This window comes from Hyperolius riggenbachi, chromosome 8 (genome assembly GCF_040937935.1).
Source record: "Hyperolius riggenbachi isolate aHypRig1 chromosome 8, aHypRig1.pri, whole genome shotgun sequence".
In the NCBI taxonomy this organism is placed as follows: Eukaryota; Metazoa; Chordata; class Amphibia; order Anura; family Hyperoliidae; genus Hyperolius; species Hyperolius riggenbachi.
Window position 1 is genome coordinate 65,633,733 of NC_090653.1, and position 21,346 is coordinate 65,655,078.

General features: G+C 44.5%; 2 protein-coding genes across 10 annotated transcripts in view; one reads left to right on the forward strand and one right to left on the reverse strand.

Annotated features, from left to right (window-relative positions):
• LOC137528858 (rho GTPase-activating protein 11A-like) overlaps positions 1–10,301 on the reverse strand; it is a 95,376-nt gene extending 85,075 nt beyond the window's left edge. For 3 of the 6 annotated variants that reach the window (XM_068250561.1, XM_068250560.1, XM_068250555.1), the window contains exon 1: positions 205–338. The gene's annotated coding sequence lies outside the window, so the exon portion shown is untranslated. The other 3 variants (XM_068250559.1, XM_068250558.1, XM_068250557.1) reach the window with 3 other exon arrangements.
• Positions 356–21,346, forward strand: part of RASGRP4 (RAS guanyl releasing protein 4) — a 93,365-nt gene continuing 72,374 nt past the window's right edge. Inside the window, exons 1-2 of one of the 4 annotated variants that reach the window (XM_068250564.1) lie at positions 356–463; positions 19,610–19,812. In XM_068250564.1, the coding sequence (XP_068106665.1) occupies positions 19,635–19,812 (178 nt within the window). In that variant the 5' untranslated portion in view covers positions 356–463; positions 19,610–19,634. Of the gene's footprint in view, positions 464–10,434; positions 10,571–18,143; positions 18,530–19,609; positions 19,813–21,346 lie in introns of those variants that run through there. The other 3 variants (XM_068250562.1, XM_068250563.1, XM_068250565.1) reach the window with 3 other exon arrangements.

Here is a 21,346-nt window from a genome sequence, read left to right on the forward strand (position 1 = left end):
TGTTCAGGTGCACATTCAGATGTGATTTGAAAGACCACCACACACAAACCTGTGAAGTTCTGGTTTAATCCCTCGAATTCCAGTTCATGTAAATAAGAAAACAAAAACCTGTGTGAAAGCCAAATTCTTAGCTCATTTTAAATGGTTAGTAGGCTTTCTAGTGTCATTTCTTAGGCAGTGAGATGAACGTTCCTATAAGCTTACCTGTACACCAATTTGACACTCACACCACTCTTCATAGAAGAAAAAAAAAAACCGTAATTTGCAGAAAATCTTGTCTCATATTCCCATCCCTCAGAAAACAACTAATAACCCTAAACACAGCTTGTCTCCTCAAACTCGAACTTACCCAGAACTCCTCCGCCGCAATGCATGCTGGGAGAGGTTCCCTCAGCTCTAAGTAGAGGGGAAAAGCTGGCCTGGATCCTGGCTGTCCACAGAAGCACCAGATCCAAGAGCTGTGGTAAGTGCACTGTGCTGCTCTGCTTGTGATTTCACAGAATAGTACAATTTTTTTTGTTTATTTCCTTTGCTAACATGGCCAGTTCTGGGTCTAATTTTAGATAGGCCAGAGGAATACCATACTTCTCAGCTATGCTAATAAACTAGTGCAATAAGAGGCTATGGAGCACATGGAAGAGCAATCAGGAGCACCCACAAAGCTCCCAACTGTCCCTCGTTTGGAGGGACAGTCCCTCTTTGGAAGCCCTATCCCTCTTTCCTCCTCATTTGTCCCTCTTTCCTCCTCATTTGTCCCTCTTTCTATGTAACTATTTGTATTTCTCTACTAAAAATGTGTTTGACTCTAAACCTTTTTTTCCCCACCCTTTAAATTGATATATTACTAATTTTAAAATGTTAATATGAAGGAAAATGTACCAGGAATTACCAGTGTGTTTTGAATTATAAATCAACATTTTCTTATGAAATTTTTATAGTATGCGTGACTAGGGGCGTGGTGGGTTGTGATTAGGGGTGTGGCTTACATGTTCCTCTTTCTCATCTCAAAAAGTTGGGAGGTATGCACCCAGATTCCACTTCATAGGAGTCAGTGAGGAATGAATACTGGTATGGTTGCTATGCTTTTATTGCATTATACACATGGCCTTTTTCAATAGGGGCCCATTCACACAGGAGGTGGTGGTGTGCGCACCATGCCACTTAGTACCGCCTCCCAGCCGATACTGGCCAACCATCCAATTAGTTATTTAGCAAAATACACAACAATTCTGTGGTGTATTCTGAAAAATATATCCTCCTGTCAGGCACCAGCGTGACAGGTGAGTATGCAAAACTCACCACGGGCCTGGGGGTTACACTCGGGGGAGACCAGGTGGGGGTCCATTGTCCTCTGTAAATCAAGCAGTTACTGCCTTGCACCCGATTTGAGCCCTTGCAACCCATTACTCAACCCCTTGGATTGGAGGCTTATTTAGCAGGGTCCTCTTTCCTGTGTGCTCTTCTCCGTTACCATATGGACTCAGTGACTTGTCTTCTATATTTGTCCATATCTTGCAATCGGTGCACCATTGTTTATTGTTTCACTAGTTTGTGTACCATTGATTAATGCTGTAATGTCCCAATGTTATGTTGTTTAACGTTGTCTCCCCTATTTATTGTTCAGCGATGCTTAATATGTTAGCGCTTTACAAATAAAGTTTATTAATAATACATAAAAATCAAAGGCTTCCCAAATACTCCTGGAGTTCTGGGAACGTGTGACAAAAAATATGTTCTGGCGGCCAAGCTCCCGTCGGTGTGAAAGCGCGGCCTGCACTGGAGATTGAGCAGGATACACGCAGGACCTGAACTTCAACTTGTGTCACATGACATAGAGAGAAGACACAGAGGAGACCCACAGCATGAAGTAAACCACTGAACACAGGAGGACACCTGCCAGCGGGACCGGTGAGGGCTCTGCTGCTAGGGGGAGCACAGATGTGGGGAGACCCAGGCAGCCAGGCAGATGGAAGCAGCTCCACAGATCTCATGCTGAAATCGATTGAAAATCTGAATACAGGGTGTGAGCAGCCAATAGATTCCTCTCTGAGGATGGTCAATCTGGTGGCCATCTATAGGTGTATGGTCCGCTTAACTTTTCTCCCAAGAGCTCATTTTTCATCCTACAAATAACTTTTAAGCCCCTGAGGCCTTGTTCCCATAGCGGTGGATAGGAATGATGTCACTGGGATTCCTGGGTTTCCCATCATATTCAGGTTGTTCCTGGCATGTGCACCGCCAACAAATTAAACATTTCCTGATACCTCCATGTCGTCATACTTCCTGGGTTAGCTCCTCCCCCTTAACACCTATAGGACCCGTACAAAACTATAAATAAGGTCATGGCCCCTATAGCCTCATTCTCTTTTTTGTCCTCAAACACTATAGGATCCAGGGTAAAAGTAAGATATATTGTATGTATGTTATTGGTTTTTTTATTTGCAGGAAAGTCTCTTTGAGCACCTTACCCTTAAGAAGTCAGGTTTTTCTATCTTAATTCTTTTCCTGACTACGGTATATACAGAATGTCCCTTCAAAGCTACTAAATGTGCTATCATAAGGGAATTCTAGGATCATTGGCCATTTTCTGAGGCTAAATGCTTCATAGGATTCACTGTGTACCCTTTTGGGTAAATGTTTTGTTTATATACCTTTTATCCGCTGTGTGGAGTGTCTGGTGTGTGGCCTCGGTAGCTGGTCGGCATAAATGGCAGGTCGGCGTGTGGTTTCTAATCCCTGCTATCTCCTCTGCCTCGTGTGAATTCGCCGCTCGCGCTGGCGTCCGGAAATGGCTTCTGCGCATGCGCAGAACAGTCAAGGGCGCGTCAGATTAGCGGCGGCCATCTTGGGGAAGGGCAGCGTGCCCTAGGAGCGCAGGGACGCTTGTTACGCGTCTGGGGGCGGCGTATTTAAGTCAGACAGAGCCAGTAGGAGCTCTGTCTGCATAGACAACGGAGGGGTTGCGCAGCTCAACGCTGGTGTCCGGATAGAGCCTGCTATATTTTCCTGAGTCTATATAGTGCACTGGATGAGAAGCTACAAGTAAGTCAGGATTCTCATGTTGGTTTTTATGTATATATTGTAAACAAGGCAGAGTCTATTCTTCAAAAAGCATAATTGCATATATTTTGTGGTTGCTCAGATAGATGTATATTTTTATATACATGCATACTCAGTTGGTTGATTAATTAGGGGTTTTCTGTTCTGTTTGTTTCTTTCACAGTGAATCCTGCCACTGACAATGATCCACCAGGTCCATCAGGGTAAGGTTTTTATTAAAGGGGACCACATAAAAAAAAAAAAAAAAAAAAAAAAAGACAGAAATGTATAAGAGAGTCTAATAGCAATTAAATTATTGCTTTTCTCTTATAGTGCACTGGATGAGTCAAGAGGATGGTCGAAGTCTAATAGACTACGCTCCAAGTCCAGATCCAGATCCAGATCAAAGAAGCATAAGTCCAAGAAAAGCAAAAGCAAATCTTCTCGTTCGAGATCAAGATCTCGATCTAGAAGACGTTCGTCTAGATCTTCGCATCATAGACGGCGATATCGTTATTCCAGGAGTAGATCTCCTATGTACAGACAATTGCCAGAAAAAGGTCAATGCTGGGCATGTACCAAGCAGGCCATGGTAGACAAGACTGTATGTGATTCTTGCTTCAGTCAATTGGCTAGGACGCAAGAGGAAAAGACAGAGGATTTATCTGAGATTATTAGAAGAGTTGTCAGAGAGGAGGTATCTGTCCAAGATCCTGCTAGTTCTCTGCCAGAAGAGCAGGGGGATACAGAGGAGGCAGAGGACGCAGAAGTCGCTTGCTTATTCGACTTTAAACTTACAAATCCCTTTATAACAGCTGTCAAGGAGGCCCTTGAGTGGTCAGACCCTCCGGTAGAGCAGGAACAGAGTAAACAATATTATTCTCATCTGACTAAAAAAACTAACACATTCCCCATAATTAGGGAAATCAAGGAGTTAATCACTGAGGAGTGGAAGAAAATCGAGAACAAGCAACCTCAGCACAATCGATTTACTAAATTATATCCTCTCAAGGAAGAGGAACTTCCTTTTCTATATAATCCACCTACAGTTGATGCATCGCTATCCAGACTTGTAAAGCATGTGACTCTACCTAAGGAGGATGCAGCTATATTTAAAGATCCTGTTGAGAGAAGAGTCGATAATGACCTGAGGAAGTCATATCTCTTATCAGGTTCAACATGTAGGCCTGCGATTGCTCTTACATCGGTGGCCAAGGCAATCAGAGTTTGGACAAACAACATTGAGCAAGCCATAATAGCAGACGCAGATAAAAATGATATCGTATCGGCAATGGAAGACCTAAAGATCGCTGCGGACTTTGTTGGGGAGGCGTCCATGGACATACTGAGATCATCATCCCGGAATATGCTTACTTCAGTAACCGCAAAAAGGGCATTATGGCTCAAACCATGGATGGCGGACATTGCATCCAAGCAAAACTGGATAAAGATTCCATTTGATGGGTCAATGCTCTTCGGTTCTGAGATGGATAAGGCGATCTCGAGAGTGACAGGAGGAAGATCGGGATTGATACCCCAAGACAGGCCACCTAGGAAAAATTTCTCAACATTCAAGAGACCTCAAAATAATCGCTATAAGGAAGCAAGATCGTATAAGCCAGGTCGTCAGTTCAAGAGGAATTGGAAAAGCTCTCAGGCATCTCTGGCCAGATCCATCAAATCCAACATCCAGTCTTCAGGACAGGCAAAGCAGTCCTTTTGAAACAACGCCCACCCAGGTGTCTCCGGTGGGTTCAAGATTAAGAGCCTTCAGGGACATTTGGGTGGAGAAAATTCCGGACAAATGGGTGATATCCACCATATCCAAGGGTCACAGATGGAATTTCCGTCACAGACCAAGGAACAGATTTCTACTTTCCACAATTCCGAAAAGCCCTCAGAAAGCAAAGACATTCTTAGACTACATACAATGTTTGCAAACACAGAATGCAGTGACACCAGTCCCTTCTCAAGAGAAAGGCCAAGGGGTCTATTCACATTTGTTCCTGGTGCAAAAGAAAAGTGGGGGATTTCGGCCGGTGATCGACCTCAAATATCTAAACAATCTAATTGTAATACCAAGATTCAAGATGGAATCTCTCCAATCGATAATCTTAGTGGTTATGCCAAACGACCTGATGGTATCCATCGATCTGCAGGACGCATACCTCCACATACCGATTAATCAGGAATACCAGAAATATCTAAGGTTTTGTGTGAACAACATACATCTTCAGTTCTCCGCCCCGCCGGTTGGGCTTTCTACAGCTCCACGAACTTTTACAAAGATTCTGGTGGCAGCCATAGCACAGCTAAGATTGAAGGGGATAAGAGTCTACCATTATCTCGACGATATCCTAATCCTGGCAGATACAGTGGAGAAACTCGAGTCTCACAAGAATCAGACAATACAATTCCTAACCGACTTGGGATGGATCATCAACTGGCAGAAGAGCCAATTAATACCCGCCAAGGAAATAGTTTACCTAGGAGCATTGTTCAACACTCACCAGCAAACAGTGTCACTTCCACAGGAGAAGATATGGAAGTTCAAGAAGGTAATAGGTCATATTCTTCAATACTCAACCTTCTCGGCCAGGCAATGTCTTCAGGTCCTGGGGATGATGTCGTCCACTTTACCGATGATCAAGTGGTCGAGGTGGCACATGAGACCTTTTCAGATGAACTTTCTCTCACAATGGAACCAAGCGTCCATGAACCAGAAAATAAGGATCTCGATGACATGCAGGCTTTCGCTAGTATGGTGGACAAAGACCAAGAATTTGAGTCAGGGTCACTCTTTAAGCACGTATTCATGGATCACGATTACGTCGGATGCAAGCCAGATCGGATGGGGAGCACATTGTGGTCAGAACTGGATCCAGGGGACATGGCCCCGGATGGAAAGAAGGATTGTTTCCAATGTGTTAGAGCTCAGAGCTGTTGTCAAGGCAGTCTATGCATTTGCTCAGAAGATAAAGGGATATGCCCTATGCATACAATCAGACAACCGGGCAACGGTGGCCTATATACAGAAGCAGGGAGGAACAAGGAGTGTCACGTTATTGACGGAACTGGCGCCACTGATGTCATGGGCGGAGGAGAACCTACTGGCAATCAAAGCAGTTTACTTGCCTGGGAAGATGAACATTCAAGCGGACCTGCTGTCCAGGAGACGTTTAGACAACAACGAATGGCAGCTAAACAGGAATGTATTCAAGCACATAATTCAAAATGGGGGCTGCCTCAGGTGGATCTCTTTTCATCACACCTCAACAATCAATTGCCTATATTCTTCTCGAGACATCAGGTTCCGAACACGAGAGGAGTGGATGCACTGGCAATTCCATGGCAGTCACTGAGGGTATATGCATTCCCTCCGGTTCCACTACTGCTGAGGTTTCTGAAGAAACTACAAACAGAGAATGTGGTAGCAATAGTAATTGCTCCTTTCTGGCCGAAGAGGCCCTGGTTCCCTCTGCTGATCAGCATGTCAACATGTTCCCCAATCAGGTTACCAGCATCACCAGATCTGTTGTCTCAGAACGGTCTCTTCCACCAGAATCCAGAGATTCTTGCGCTATCGGCCTGGAAGTTGAGAGGAGGATTCTGTTAAATGTGGGGTTTTCATCAGCTGTTGTGGAAACTCTGCTACAGGCAAGGAAGACCTCAACTAACAAATCTTATCACAGAATATGGAAGAAATTCATCGATTTCTCTACAAGTAGGGGTGTAGATTTTTCTTTCACCATCAGTTCCTCACATCCTGGACTTTATGCAAACAGGTGTCGACTTAGGTCTCGGAGTCAGTACCCTTAGGGGTCAGGTATCGGCAATATCAGCTCTGATAGGGCAGAGATTATCATCAGATAGATTAGTCCAGCAGTTCTTTCAGGCAATGTTGAAAATCAGACCTCCTGTAAAGAAAATCATGCCATCTTGGGATCTCCCTCTAGTGTTGGAGTATCTTTCTTCATCAACATTTGAACCAATTCATTCATGTTCAATCTGGAATTTAACATTGAAAGCTACTTTTCTGGTGGCAATTTCTTTGGGCAGAAGAGTGTCAGAAATTCAGGCTTTGGGAGTTCTTGATCCCCATATTGTATTTTTTCCTGACAGAGTGGTTCTCAGACCGGTACTAAGTTTCCTTCCCAAGGTAGTATCAGTCAAACATCTAAACCAGGAATGGACGTTACCATCATTCCCTGCAGAGGAGGGTCAGCCTGATGGGCATCCATTAGACATTTCTAGGGTTCTGAAACAATACATCCTATCTCCTCAGTCATTTAGAAAATCTAATCACTTATTCGTCTGTCCCTCAGGTCCCAGAAAGGGCAAGGAGGTGACGGCAAGGACTATTGCCACTTGGATTGTTAGATTAATCAGGGCTGCTTATAGAAAGAAAGGGTCATTGGATATGCCTTGTACTTCAGCCCATTCAACCAGGAGTGTCTCAGCATCATGGGCAGCATCTGCGGGAGTTTCCCTCTCTACAATCTGTAAAGCAGCAAATTGGTCTTCACCAAATACATTTATTAAACATTATTGTATTGATCCTTCTTTGTTGACGACTGTGAATTTTGGAAAGAAAGTTTTTTTGTCTGCTGTTGATAAATACGTTTTTGCATTATACCCACCCGTCTGGTTTTTATTTGTGGATGCTAGTTATATCCCAGGAAGTATGATGACATGGAGGTATCAGGAAAGCAGAAAATTTGTACTTACCTCGGTAATTTTCCTTTCCTGATATAACTCCATGTCGGCATACGACCCACCCATATTGCTCAGTAAGTGTTTGAGTACTATTTACAAGAATGAGGCTATAGGGGCCATGACCTTATTTATAGTTTTGTACGGGTCCTATAGGGGTTAAGGGGGAGGAGCTAACCCAGGAAGTATGCCGACATGGAGTTATATCAGGAAAGGAAAATTACCGAGGTAAGTACAAATTTTCTACTTTATGTCGCCCATTGACTTGCATGCATCGCTGCCGAGTTCCAATGGTAACACGCTGTTGACTTTGAGAACTTCCGGTGCAATGCGACGCGGTAAGTGTGCTAGGCCCCATTGCCTTGCATTGTTGTTACCCTGCGGTAAAACGGGTAACACAACGCACACTTGCAAGGCAAATATAAAAGGAGCTTAAATCAAGAGCTTTGTGAATCATACTTATTTTTTTCCACACCTAAAATGAAATAATCAATTCTGTGGACCGACATCCACTTAGACCTTGTTCACATCATAAATCGCAATCGCTGCAGTGTTCTCCCCAGGCTCTTTTAGCCGGGTGGTCCACCCGGCTAGATTTGGTGACCACCCGGCTGTCATCAGCTCACCTTCTCACCTCCTCCTATGCTGTAAGCAGAGTTGCCCTGCATTTTCATCTCGACCCACCCGGCTACTTTTTCATGCCACCCGGCTACTATTCAATGCCACCCGGCTGGAAAAAAATTCTGGGGAGAACACTGCGCTGACGCCAGTGTTTTGATTTTGTGGACGATTTATTTATTCATTCATTGTCGCTTACCTGCGCGTTAGTGATTTTTAGTAAAGCGCTTTTCTATGTGCTTTTGCAGAGCGATTCTTTTTTTTTTTTTTTTTTTTTCACTTCTTGACGTTAGTTACCTTTACCTTCCATTATAGGTAAATCGCCCTAAAAATGGTAGTCAGTGCTTTGGTGAATAGATCAGAATTGAACCGCTCAGCTGTGAACTCTCTCATAGGGAATCTTTGCACAAGCGCTTTTAGGGCGATTTTGAAAATCCCCAGCGCCCTAGGTGTGAGCAAGCCCAAAAAGTGCATGTACACATCCAATTTTGATTGGATCACTAATCACTGCCGAGTTTTCCCACCTCCTGTGAAGTATAAAGGCTAATGCTGGGAATACATGATGAGATTTTTCAGCAGATTTACTGTCCGATCATTTTTCTGATCGATTACCATTCACTTATATGAGAAATCGATCAGAAAAACTATTGAAAATCAGATCAGACATGTCGGAAATTATCTATTGAACCATCTATCTGCCAAAAAATCTCATGGTGTGTTCCCAGCATTACAGACTTTGAATACTATGGACAGCTCATGCAGGCAAGATCTCATACTACATTGCAGTGGTAAAATTGGCCAGTCAGAATTGGATTAGTGTACCAGGCTTTAGCACAGTGTTTATTCAGCACATCAAGTGATTGATCCATTTTACCATCTCCCATGTAGTATAAGGCTGGTTTCACAGTGGGACTTTAAAGTCCCACGTTACAGCAGCCAGTTATGCAGCCTAACTCACAGCACTGTAAAATCAATGTGCTGTTCACAGTGCACACGTTGCGTTACATAGTAACGCAGCACGTTTAAACAAAGTGCTGCATGCTGTACGTTATACTGGGCTAAGCCACGTTAGACTGTTTGCACATGCTCAGTAATGTTGGATGAGGAGGTCTCCCCTCCTCCTAGGTGGCCAGCCACATGGCTAAATAATATTCACTGCACTGCAGAGACTCATGGTAGGACTGTAGTGTTGTCCGGATCATGAACGGATCATTTATTTGATCCGGATCTTTTTTGTGAGTCGAATCATCATGATCATCACAATGAAAGATTCGCTTCACAGGTTGTCTGTCTGGAAGAAACAAGAACATACAGAATGTACAGTGTAGGGAAAGTCCTGTCCTGCTAGTCATTTCACCCAGGCTGCTTCCCTAGTAAAATGATTCGGTTCAAAGATCCGGATTTTTTCAATGATCCGATTCAAATGATCCGAATCCTTAAAAGGATCCGGACTTCCTATGACTAACCTGGAGCGGCTGCTTTGAGAGCTGCATAACGCAGCTCAATCTGACGTCCAACTTCAACACCACCATGCGTTGCGTTAGGGGCACGTTATGCGACCTTAACGTCCCCTAAAATGCAATGTCTTGATGGGAAAGTAGCCTAAGGGTCAACAGATTTTAAATTAGATTGTGCAGGTAAACCCTCATACTACATGGAGGTGGTAAAATTAGTCAGTGATTGGCCAATCAATATCGACAGTGTGTACCAGGCTAAAGAAGTTCAAAGTAACGTTTCCCAGAGGTGACCTGCAGGAATCTGAAGCTCACCACCGGTTTCTCCCTACAGTTTTGTCGTGGAACTATTGATGGTCTGCCAAATTCTTTTCATTATGTAAGAAAGACTAGTGCGCCTTCTTCTGAGAGCTTACGGCTGGAGCTGTGCTGGGAACCTCTTCAGACAGGCAGTAGAACGCTGCAGGTTTCGTAAGTTTCTGGTTAGCCTTGCTATGAGGTCTCTCCGCTCTCTGTCACCGCTGTTAGTGACACACTTTACAGACAGTTCCTCTTTATGTGACTGCACTAAAAAGAGACACTCCCCTGTCACTCAGTGTCACCCATCACTTCTCTGCCTGATGACACCAGGGGGGGCGTCTGTACAGGAGGAACTGTAGATAGGGGGACTCTGAAGACCCCAGGAAACGGCCCCTGCTTCAGCTCTCCGGACTTCTCTGCAACATGAATCGCAAGGACAGCAAGAGGTGAGTCTGAGAGCTCCAGCTTGGGGGAGACACAAGGAACGTTGGGGTCTCTGTCCTGTCTAGGCTATTCAGCTGCTTCTGGGGCTTGGCATTACGTTACAGTGGTGTGTCTGAAATGTGGGACTTTGAAGGTAGATATCAAAGCCTTTGCATAAACAACTCCGCCAGATAAAAGACACCAGTTCCTGATTTTTGTCTCGTTTCTATTTTTTTGTATCATGGAGTAGTGTAGCTTGTAGAGCTAGCTGACTAATTCTGAAAGAGAAAGGCAGATCATGTGTGATGTCTACGGGTATAGAAAGAGCTATATGCACGTCTATAGCACATAATCCATAGACCAGTTGATGTTGTACCTTTTTTAAAAGTCCTGCGCATATTTTGAAGGGTGTCCGTCACCAAGGAAAACAGATGCTTGGATCCCCTGCAGCTTCCTGTTGAGATAAAACCTGCTAGGTTCCCCAAAGTTTAATTTTTTTTTTTTGTAATAGCATAGTGGACTTCAAAAGTAAGTGTTTTCAGGGTCTGTCAGTGGTTCTTGTTATTTAGTATTTATATAGCTCTGACATTCTTTACAGAATATGTTTATATAGTCTTGTCACTAACCCTCTCTCAGAAGAGCTCACAATCTATTTCCTACCATAGTCATATGTCCAATGTAGCCTAGGGCCAATTTTAAAGCGATTAGCCAATTATCTTATCGGTTGGGGATATGGGAGGAAACCAGAGTGCCCCGACGAAACCATTGCAGACACGGGGAAAACATACCATCTCCATGCAGTTAGTGCCCTGGCTGGGATTTAAACCAGGGAAGCATTGATGCAAGCCGAGAGTATAATAATCCAATACACCACCGTGCTGATTGTACAGTATGCTACTGTGATGTCCAGGCCATACACATTATTCCCTGGTAAGACCTGGAGCCCTCTATGAGCGCTTTTCTAAGCCTTTTCTAAGCACTTGTGATCTGAAAAGCTCTTGCTAATGTAATGCTGTGTGTGAGATCCCACTTGAGGGATGTGATTTTAAAAAAATGTACCCATAGCAGTACATTAGCAAGAGCCTTTTTAAGCGCAACTAGTGGGTCCCAGGCCTAATTCTGTCTCATCAGCATGAATTTTTGACAGGAGTCGTCCCTCTGTTTTCCTGCAGCAGTCCCTAAACTTAGCTAAACTCTACCTAAACTTAGCTAAAGCCTGCACATCACTCTGGGAGTAAATGATTAATGCCCCCCCCCCCCCCCCCCCTTCTAAAACTAGCAGAACGCCTTCACTCCCAAATGATTCCTTCATACAGAGTTTAGTGTAACCTTCTGCACCCTTCCTGCTTCTGTAGGAGTGGATAGTCACTGTCCTATGATTCTGAGCCAGAGGAAGCAGAGTGGTCATGTGACCAATTTTAGATTTAAAGTGAAGTTCCACCTTTTTATTTAAGCCTGCAGTGAGAGTGATATGGAGGCTTCCATTCCTGTCTCAAAAATGCAGCTTGTCATGCTTGCAGGGCAAGTTTCTGCCTTCTAATTGATTCTAGTTATGTGGAAGAAAGTTTGCTAACATGGAAGGAAGGGACCCCAGTTATGCTGGGAATACACAATGCGTTTTTGCGGTCAATTTACCATTCGATCGTGTTTCGATTCGATTTCCCGCTCTATTCTATTGACTTTTGTTATCAATTTCCATTCACTTCTATCAGAAGTCAGGCAGTAAAACCATCGAAAGTGAGATTGAACATGTCGCAAATTATCTTTCCGACCATCTATCTGGCTCAAAAGCGCATCGTGTGTTCCCAGCACTAGGAAAGCAACCCAGTCTCTCAGAGCCAGCGGACGCCTTATCAGTTACCTGCTATCTCGTTAAGAGTCTTGTATTAGCTAAATTAATGTCTCTTCCTGGTTCAGTGCAATTAGGGCTCAAACACACTATAATCGCTTTTCTGAGCATTTTCAATTGCTGAGCGCTTCTAAAAAATCGCTCCCATTCACTTGTAGTAAAATCGTGTAAAAATCGCAGCGATTGGGGAAAAATCGCGGACTTATAAAAATATCCGCAAACGCTGTGATTTTTCACGCAATTTTACCACGATTTTAATGCAAGTGAATGGGAGTGATTTTTTTTTTTTTTCGCTCAGAAAGCGCTCAGCAATCAAACGCTCAGAAAAGCACTTATAGTGTGTCTGAGCCCTTCTACAGGTAGGCAGTACAAAGGATATCTGCACTGCACCACTAAGGCCACACATGTAGATAGTGCTCAGTCAAGGTATGGTATTTCTCCCCATTCACTGACCTCCCGGCAAGGTTACCGAAAGATTCAGAGTGCTGGATCGGCCAAGCACAGGCTGAGGTCATTGCTCTCCTCCCTACATGTACATTTAAAAATGGCCCCCCGGAAATAAGGGTGTTGGAGATAGCTGCAAGTAAAATATTGGTATAATTACTAATATTGTATTACTATAGTAATTTTTTTTACCGCTATTTTACTATGATCTAACCTTTACCTAACATCAGCCCTTACTCTCTATGCCTACCACTAACTGATACCCTCCGGGGCTGCCTCACTCTAAAACTCCCCTGGTTATGCCTAAGAACCCCTCTGGTGGTGCCTAACACTAAGGACCCCCTCCCCCAGGTAGTGCACAGCACTAAGCCCCCCCCCCCCCCCCCCAGGTAGTTTCCAACACTAAGGACCCCCCCCCCCCCAGGTAGTGCCCAACACTAAGGACCCCCCCCCCCCAGGTAGTGCACTAAGGACAACCATCTGGTTGTGCCTAACACTAAGGACCCCCCCAGGTAGTGCACAGCACTAAGGACCCATCCCAGGTAGTGCACAGCACTAAGGACCACCACCTGGTTGTGCCTAGCACTAAGGACCCCACTCCCCCCGGTAGTGCCCAACACTAAGGACCCTCCCAGGTAGTGCCCAACACTAAGGACCCTCCCAGGTAGTGCCCAACACTAAGGACCCTCCCAGGTAGTGCCCAACACTAAGGACCCTCCCAGGTAGTGCCCAACACTAAGGACCCTCCCAGGTAGTGCCCAACACTAAGGACCCTCCCAGGTAGTGCCCAACACTAAGGACCCTCCCAGGTAGTGCCCAACACTAAGGACCCCCCCAGGTAGTGCCCAACACTAAGGACCACCACCTCGTTGTGACTGACACCAAGGACCCTCCCAGGTAGTGCCTGACACTAAGGAACCCCACCTGGTTGTGCCTAACATTAAAACTCCCCTGGTGGTGCCTAACCTTAAATTCTCCCCCAAGCTTTATACTAAGGGCCCCCCGCCAGTATCTATCCCTAAAGTCCTGCCGCCATAATTGGCAACCCTAATATCTGGGATTACCGCTATTGTGGGCTCCTGATAAAATTGCGGGCGCTGGGGTCACCCATTATGCAAATTGCAGGCTCAAAGCAGGGCACACAGTTGTTTAAATTGTGGGCATTTTTCCGCATACGGGGAAATGCACACTACTGCACATTTTATTAAAGTCTATTGGTCACTATAGAATTGGGAAATTTTTGCATACGTTCACATTTCAGTTGGACGTTTTTTACTGCTTTTTTCAGATTTTTGCTTCTTTACACTTATCTCGCCAGTGTGATTATATTGTATTTTGCTGCAAATGAAAAATCATACGTGAATTAGATACAATCCCAGGGCGCCAGAAAAATGAAAAACTGCCCATGATATTGCAGGGACAATTGTGCGCCCTGCCTAACCACCTGAATAGCAAAAATATTCCTCTGTTTCTCCAACCTGTGTAGAGAAATACAGTAACCTGAACGTCATTAAGAAGTTATACAAAAAGTAGCACTGAAAGTATGTAACAATTGTGAGGTAAAAGTATAAACTCCCAGCTTTAAAGTACACCTGAACTGAGAGGGATATGGCGGCTGCCATATTTAGTTCAATCCAATCCAATCCAAAAAAGCTTTGACAGGACCAAATACATTTAGCATTGCCAAAGCTAAACAAAAGGGGGGGGTTGTGGGAATAAGGGAAGGATATAGGGGGTTGGGGTATATAGTCTGTCCATAGGGGTGTGAAGGATGTAAGGGACAGTATGGGGGGCTGGGATATACAGTCCATAGGGGCGTATTATGGGTATACAGTCCATGTGGTATCATGTTCATCTCAGTTGGTGGCAGGCCGTGACATATCGGGCAGCTATTTGCACGGTTGTTTCCTCTTCCCCCAGTAGGATGTGGAGTTTCCTCACCTCATCTGTGGAGGTGAAATCCTGGATGTGGTCGGAGAGTCTCTGGAAGTGGACAGTCCTCACAGTTGCAGATTTGCTGCAGTGTAGCAGGAAGTGGGCCTCTTCCTCCAAGAGCCCCTGGTGACATTGTCTGCAAAGTCTCTCCTCCTGGGGCTTCCATGTCTGTCTGTGCCGCCCTGTCTCTATCTCCAGGCTGTGGGCACTTAGATGGTACAGGCTCGCGGTCTGTCTGTCTTTGTGGTGGTGTAGCCTCATTTTTAACTATTCGTCTTTACTGGTTTTAGACCGCGCTGATTGACATTACGCCCGGTTTGGCAGCTGTTATCCCTGCCGGGGTGTAGATTTCAATCAGTCAAGCCAGACAGGTGCGCCGCTCTTGCTGGATGCTCTGCTGTAATGTAGCTGCAGCCTGCTTGTTTTGTTGTCATTCTTGATTTGCTGTCATTATGACAGCAGAGCTCCAGCCGCCTGTCAGGAGCAAATTTCATTGGCTTCTTACCCCATGATCACTTTGCCAATCACAGTGATTGTTATTTACTGATAGAGAAAGGATGGATCTGGTTCTCCAGGGGCCAAAACTGCTCTGTCCCGAAGTGGTTAAACAATACCAGTTGCCTGGCAGTCCTGCTGATATCTTTGGGTACAGTAGTGGCTGAATCGCACACCTGAAACAAGCATGCAAGCTAAAGTCTCCTGATATACATGCTTTTTTAGTGTCTATGGCTAAAGATATTAGAGGCAGAGGATCAGAAATGCAGCCAGGCAATGTACATTTCACCTGTGTGACTGGTGTACTGCAGTAATCGCCCTCCTAAAAGTGACTGAACGATTGATTGAGAAGTTGTTTCATGATCCGATGCAAGCAATTATTTTATTCAAAAATGAAAGGACACCTAAAACGAGAGGGACATGGAGGCTGAAATATTTATTTCCTTTTAAGCAATACCAGTTGCCTGCATCTGCTTCTGATCCTCAGCCTCTAATACTTTTAGCCATTGCCCCTGAACAAGCATGCAGCAGATCAGATTTTCTGACACTATTGTCAGATCTGACAAGATTAACTGCATGCTTGTTTCTGGTGTGAATCAGAAATTACTGCAGCCAAATAGATCAGCAGGGCTGCCAGGCAACTGGTATTGTTTAACAGGAAATACATATGGCAGCCTCTCTATCACTCTCACCTCAGGTTCCCTTTAAGCAGGTTATTGGTCTACAGTTGAATTCCAAGTGTGGAATTAGACTGAGAAAGCTGTGACTGTGAATTCTCAATATGAAATCCAAAGCTGCTGTTGGTGCAAAAAAAAAAAAAAGAAAAAAAGTCCATCGTGCTGCTGAAATCCATCAGAGGGCAGAAATATATTAGGAGTGTTTGGGACTTTCTTAAAAAAAAAGGAGAAATGGGCAAGTGAGCGCAATAAGCAACAGTGAAAGATCTGAACAGCTTGGATGAGTGCTGAGTTCTTTCTGTGATAAAGAAAGATCTGTGGACAGCACCTTGCCAAGCCATGAATGCATAGCCAGGAGGAAGATTTGTCATTGTTATGGTGGCCATACATGGTACAATTTTTCAATTAGATAATTTAGTTTGATTATTCCGTTAGATCGAATATAAAGATTTTTCCAGCATGTCCGATCATTTTTACTGAAAAAATGGGATAATCGTTCGAATTTCTTGATCGAGAAAGAAAACATTTTCAACTTTCATTCAATTCGATCATTTAGCTTGAATAAACGGGAAAATCGAAAGTTTTTATTGTACAGTGTATGGCCACCATTAAAGTCTACAATTGTCAAAATTAAATCCCACACCAGATAGATATCATTTTTAGATCTTTAAAGAACCACTATTGCGAAAAAATGTAAAATTTGAAAATGCATGTTAACACATACAAATAAGAAGTACGTTTCTTCCAGAGTAAAATGAGCCATAAATTACTTTTTCTCCTATGTTGCTGTCACTTACAGTAGGTAGTAGAAATCTGACATTACCGACAGATTCTGGGCTAGTCCATCTATCTATCTGTAGGGGGATTTTCAGCATGGCCTTTATTCTTTATAAAGGATTTTATACAAAGGCTAGTGACCTTAGCCCGTTTAAAAATGGGCTAGGTCTGTCTCCGCGTGCCTGCCACGCGCACCCGCCCGTCGCGTGCACCCGCCGCCCGCTCACACGCCCGCCTGGTTCCCTGGCCCCGTCCCTGTCCTCCTGCCTGTGTGAGGTTGGGTCCGTGCTGCGCACATGCGCAGTAGCAAAAAGCACAGACCCAGCTGCACAGAGACCACGCGTACGTTAAAAAGGGGCGCTGGGAAAAAAGGGCGCCGGGTTTTTAACGATAAGCATGGATAACGTTTAAAAATGTATTGTACTGTATTTCGTTTAAAATTAATGTTTTTAAAGTTATAAATCATTAAATAATGTGCATTAAATCGGCAATTGTAAAAACGTTAATCTTTCGTTTAAATACTGAAACGTATAATAACGTTAAAAAAAAAAATTACTAAGTAACCCTCCCTGTACCTACCCCTAACCCCTAGACCCCCCTGTTGATGCCTAAACCTAAGACCCCCCCTGTTGGTGCCTAAACCTAAGACCCCCCTGTTGGTGCCTAAACCTAAGACCCCCCTGTTGGTGCCTAAACCTAAGACCCCCCTGTTGGTGCCTAAACCTAAGACCCCCCTGTTGGTGCCTAAACCTAAGACCCCCCTGTTGGTGCCTAAACCTAAGACCCCCCTTTTGGTGCCTAAACCTAAGACCCCCCCCTGTTGGTGCCTAAACCTAAGACCCCCCCTGTTGGTGCCTAAACCTAAGACCCCCCCTGTTGGTGCCTAAACCTAAGACCCCCCTGTTGGTTTTTTCGTTTAAAAATAATGTAAAAAAAAATGTACTGTTTTTCGTTTAAAAATAATGTTTGAAAAAAAATATTGTACTGTTTTTCGTTTAAAAATAATGTTTGAAAAAAAATATTGTACTGTTTTTCGTTTAAAAATAATATTTAAAAATGTATAAATCATTAAATAATGTGTAATCATGAGAAGCAGTAATAAAACATTAAGTCTCCGGGCGCCGCTTTTAAAACGTTATTTTTCACCGGCGCCCTTTTTTCCTATCGGGCGCCCATTAAACGATATTTATTATAGGAGTGAATGGCGGCGCCCGATTTGTCCACTAGCCTCAGGCGCCCGAATTTACTGTTTCCGAGACCACTGTCCCTGCTGTACGCAGGGACGGTTGCCTATTATTATATATTCTTTATAAAGACCCTCCCTGAAAAGGATTTTATACAAAGATGCTGGCCAGCCTGCCTGCTCACCGTACACATTTTTGGCAGTTGGAACAAAACAACTGCCATTCACTAAGTGCTTTTGAAAATATCCCTTAGAACCCCCCTCTCCCCCACCCATGAGAGGATGGGCTATTCCAAAACTTGTCGGTGATGTCATATTTCTACTACGTACTTTAAGGGCTAGTTCTCACTCAGCGATTGGAGCGCCGCTAGCCCGCAATCCCAGAGCCAAAGTCTTGCGATTGTGATTCCCGTTCAATAGAATTAAAATCACAGCGTGATCGCCGCCCCCAAACCGCTGCATGCAGCGCGTTTGCGATTGTTCAAAATCACAAATGCTGTAGTGTGAATGTATCCATAGGGATACATTAGCAGCAGTGCCTTGCAGATCACTGGCGATCAGCAAAGCGCTGAAGAATCGCCAGGTGTGGACCAGCCCTGAGTGACAGCAGCAGAGGAGAAACGTAATTTATGGCTCATTTTACTCTGGAAGAAATGTACTTCTTACTTGAATGTATGTACCAAAGCTGACTAATAATAAAAGTTTTATACATACCTGAGGCTTCCTTCAGCCCCATCCGCACGGATCGCTCCCACACCGCCGTCCTCAGCCTTCTGCTCCAGTACCGGGTCCCGTAACTTCAGCCAGTCTTCGCAAGAGAAGTGCACCCTCTACGTATCTTTCCGGCAGCCACTGGAGAGATATGTGGAGGACGCACTTCTCTTGCGCAGACTGGCCGCGAATGGCTGAAGTTACGGGACCCGGTACCGAAGCAGGAGAAAGCTGAGGACGGTGGCGTGGGAGTGATCCGTGCGCATGGGGCTGGAGGAAGCCTCAGGTATGTATAAAACTTTTATTATTAGTCAGCTCGGGTTTCCTTTGATATGTACTTTTTAAATTTCACTATTTTCGCAATAGTACTCCTTTTTAACTGCTTAGTAATATGCGTGCTCAGATATTAACTTATTTGTAAATTTGGGTTTCTGCTTGTAAAACTTTTGTCTTGGAATTTTTGTCCACATGACCAGATGTATCATAGAAATAGTTTAGTATGTTGCATCATGTCACATGTTGCCACGGGTATACTTTAAGGTGTACCTGAGATGAAAGGGTATAAAAGTTTTATATATACCTGGGCCTTCCTTCAGCTGCCTCCACGCCGATCTCTTCCTCGCCGTCCTCCTCCCCCTCCTGGATTCTCCAGTAGAAGCCCTGTTGACTTCGCCATTTGCTGCAGTCCCTTGTCACGCTCCTGCGTCTGGTAGCATTTTGCATCTACTGCGCAGGCGTAAAGCGCTCCCAGCGATGCCCGCGCAACTGGTCCACGCATGCGCAGTACACCCCGACTGGTGAAGCTAATGGTGCTTCTGCCAAACAATCCAGGAGGCGGGGCAAGATGGCAAAGGAGCGATCGGCTTGGAGGGGGCTGGAGGAAGACCCAGGTATGTATAAAACTTTTATACCCTTTCCTTTCAGGTTTATTTTAAGTGTACACATGGAGTCCTAAAAATATTACCGTTACATTTCTCCTGTGTGTTCTTAGAAAATCTCGCCTGGAGAGCCAGATTATGTGCACCAATGCCAGCCTTCCTATTAAAGGTCGTCACAGTGGGAGCAGAAGAAGAAGGCGCATGACCTGCCCAGGCTCTGATGAGATTAACAAGGCGTTGATGAACGTGACATTGGAACAGCTGGGAAAAGGATGTAGCCTTGAAGAACTGATGGAGAAGTGCATACAGTCATTTGGTGAGTAATGGGGCAAAGGGACCTAAGAGTGTTGGGAATACAGAGGCATATCTACAGGGGTGCTGGGAAAGCATCTGCCATGGGCACCTCTTACTGGGTATGCTTCTCCATAGGATCCGTGGTGTTCTCCATACAGATTCTAGTTTTTATCTGGGGGACATTCTACTATCTGGTTACATCTTTTGGGGGGACAAGCTGCCTAGCTGTTGGGAACTATGTACAGGCTGACCTATTGCAATACTCCATTCTTATAGGCCATGCTTCACTTCAACTTGGACAAAACCAATTCAACTGAGACTGCATGTTAAAATGTTTGGAGGGGTTAATGTTTTCCCTGGATACACCTCTGTCGAAATAAATATGAAGATCTAAGTTTGTAAGCTTGTACTCCTCACACTGGCACTAAATAGATCAAATATGAGACGGGGGCTAAAGGGGTGTGGCCATGTTCCAAACAGCTCAAATCTTTAAAGGGGGGCCTGAAGCCAGAGGCATATGGAGGATGCCATATTTATTTCCTTTTAAACTATACCAGTTACTTGGCTGTCCTGCTGATCTCTTTGGCTGCAGTACTGTCTGAAATGCACAGCTGAAACAAGCATGCGGCCAATCCAGTCAGTAGAACATCTGATTTGCATGCTTGTTCAGGGTCTGTTTGTTCAGGGTCTGTGGCTGAAAGTATAGAGACAGAGGATCAGCAGGACAAGCAGGCAACTGGTATCGTTTAAAAGGAAATAAGTAGGTCAGTCTCCCTATCCCTCTTATTTCAGGGGTCCTGGCAGTATGATTATTTCCAGATTTAGGGTGTAAGGGCTGGAACCCACTAGAGCGATTTTATGAGCGCTTGGGGAGCGCTTTGAATCGCTAGCGCTTTCTCTAAACGCTCTGCCAATGTAAATGTAACAAATTCCACAGTAGCGATTGCGATTAGCAAAATCGCAATCGCAGGACATGCAGCATTTTGAAAGCGTTTGTGCTTCAATGTAATGTACTGAAGCGCTGGCAAATCGCTCATGAATCGCTACACATAGCGATTTGAGTGCGATTGCAAACTGTAAATAAAATTATGATACATTGAAAGGACCAATCAGAATTAAAATCACTAATCGCTACACAATCGCTGGCAAAAAGCTTACACTTTTTAAAATCGATCCCAAAAGCGCCAGAAAACGCTAATGAAATCGCTTATTAAAAATGCTAGCGATTGTACTAGCGATTTGTAGTGGGTTCCAGGCCTAAAAGCCGAGCAATTTTTTTCACAAGCTTTTAGACCCTAAAAATACCAGAGAGAGATCTGCAGCAGCTCCTGCATATAACTCACTCAGGCTCGGGATTAGCTCTCTGAGCTGTGGATTTCCATCCCGAGCCTGACTCAGGATTACCGCCAAGGAGGTTAACCCTTTGCACACTACTACATAGCTCATTGCATAAGGCACCATTCACACTCAGGCTCTTTCTGGCAGTGTTTGCTGATTGCCAGTCATCAACAAAGTGCTGTAACAATTGTAATCCTATGGGATTGCTTGCACTGCAG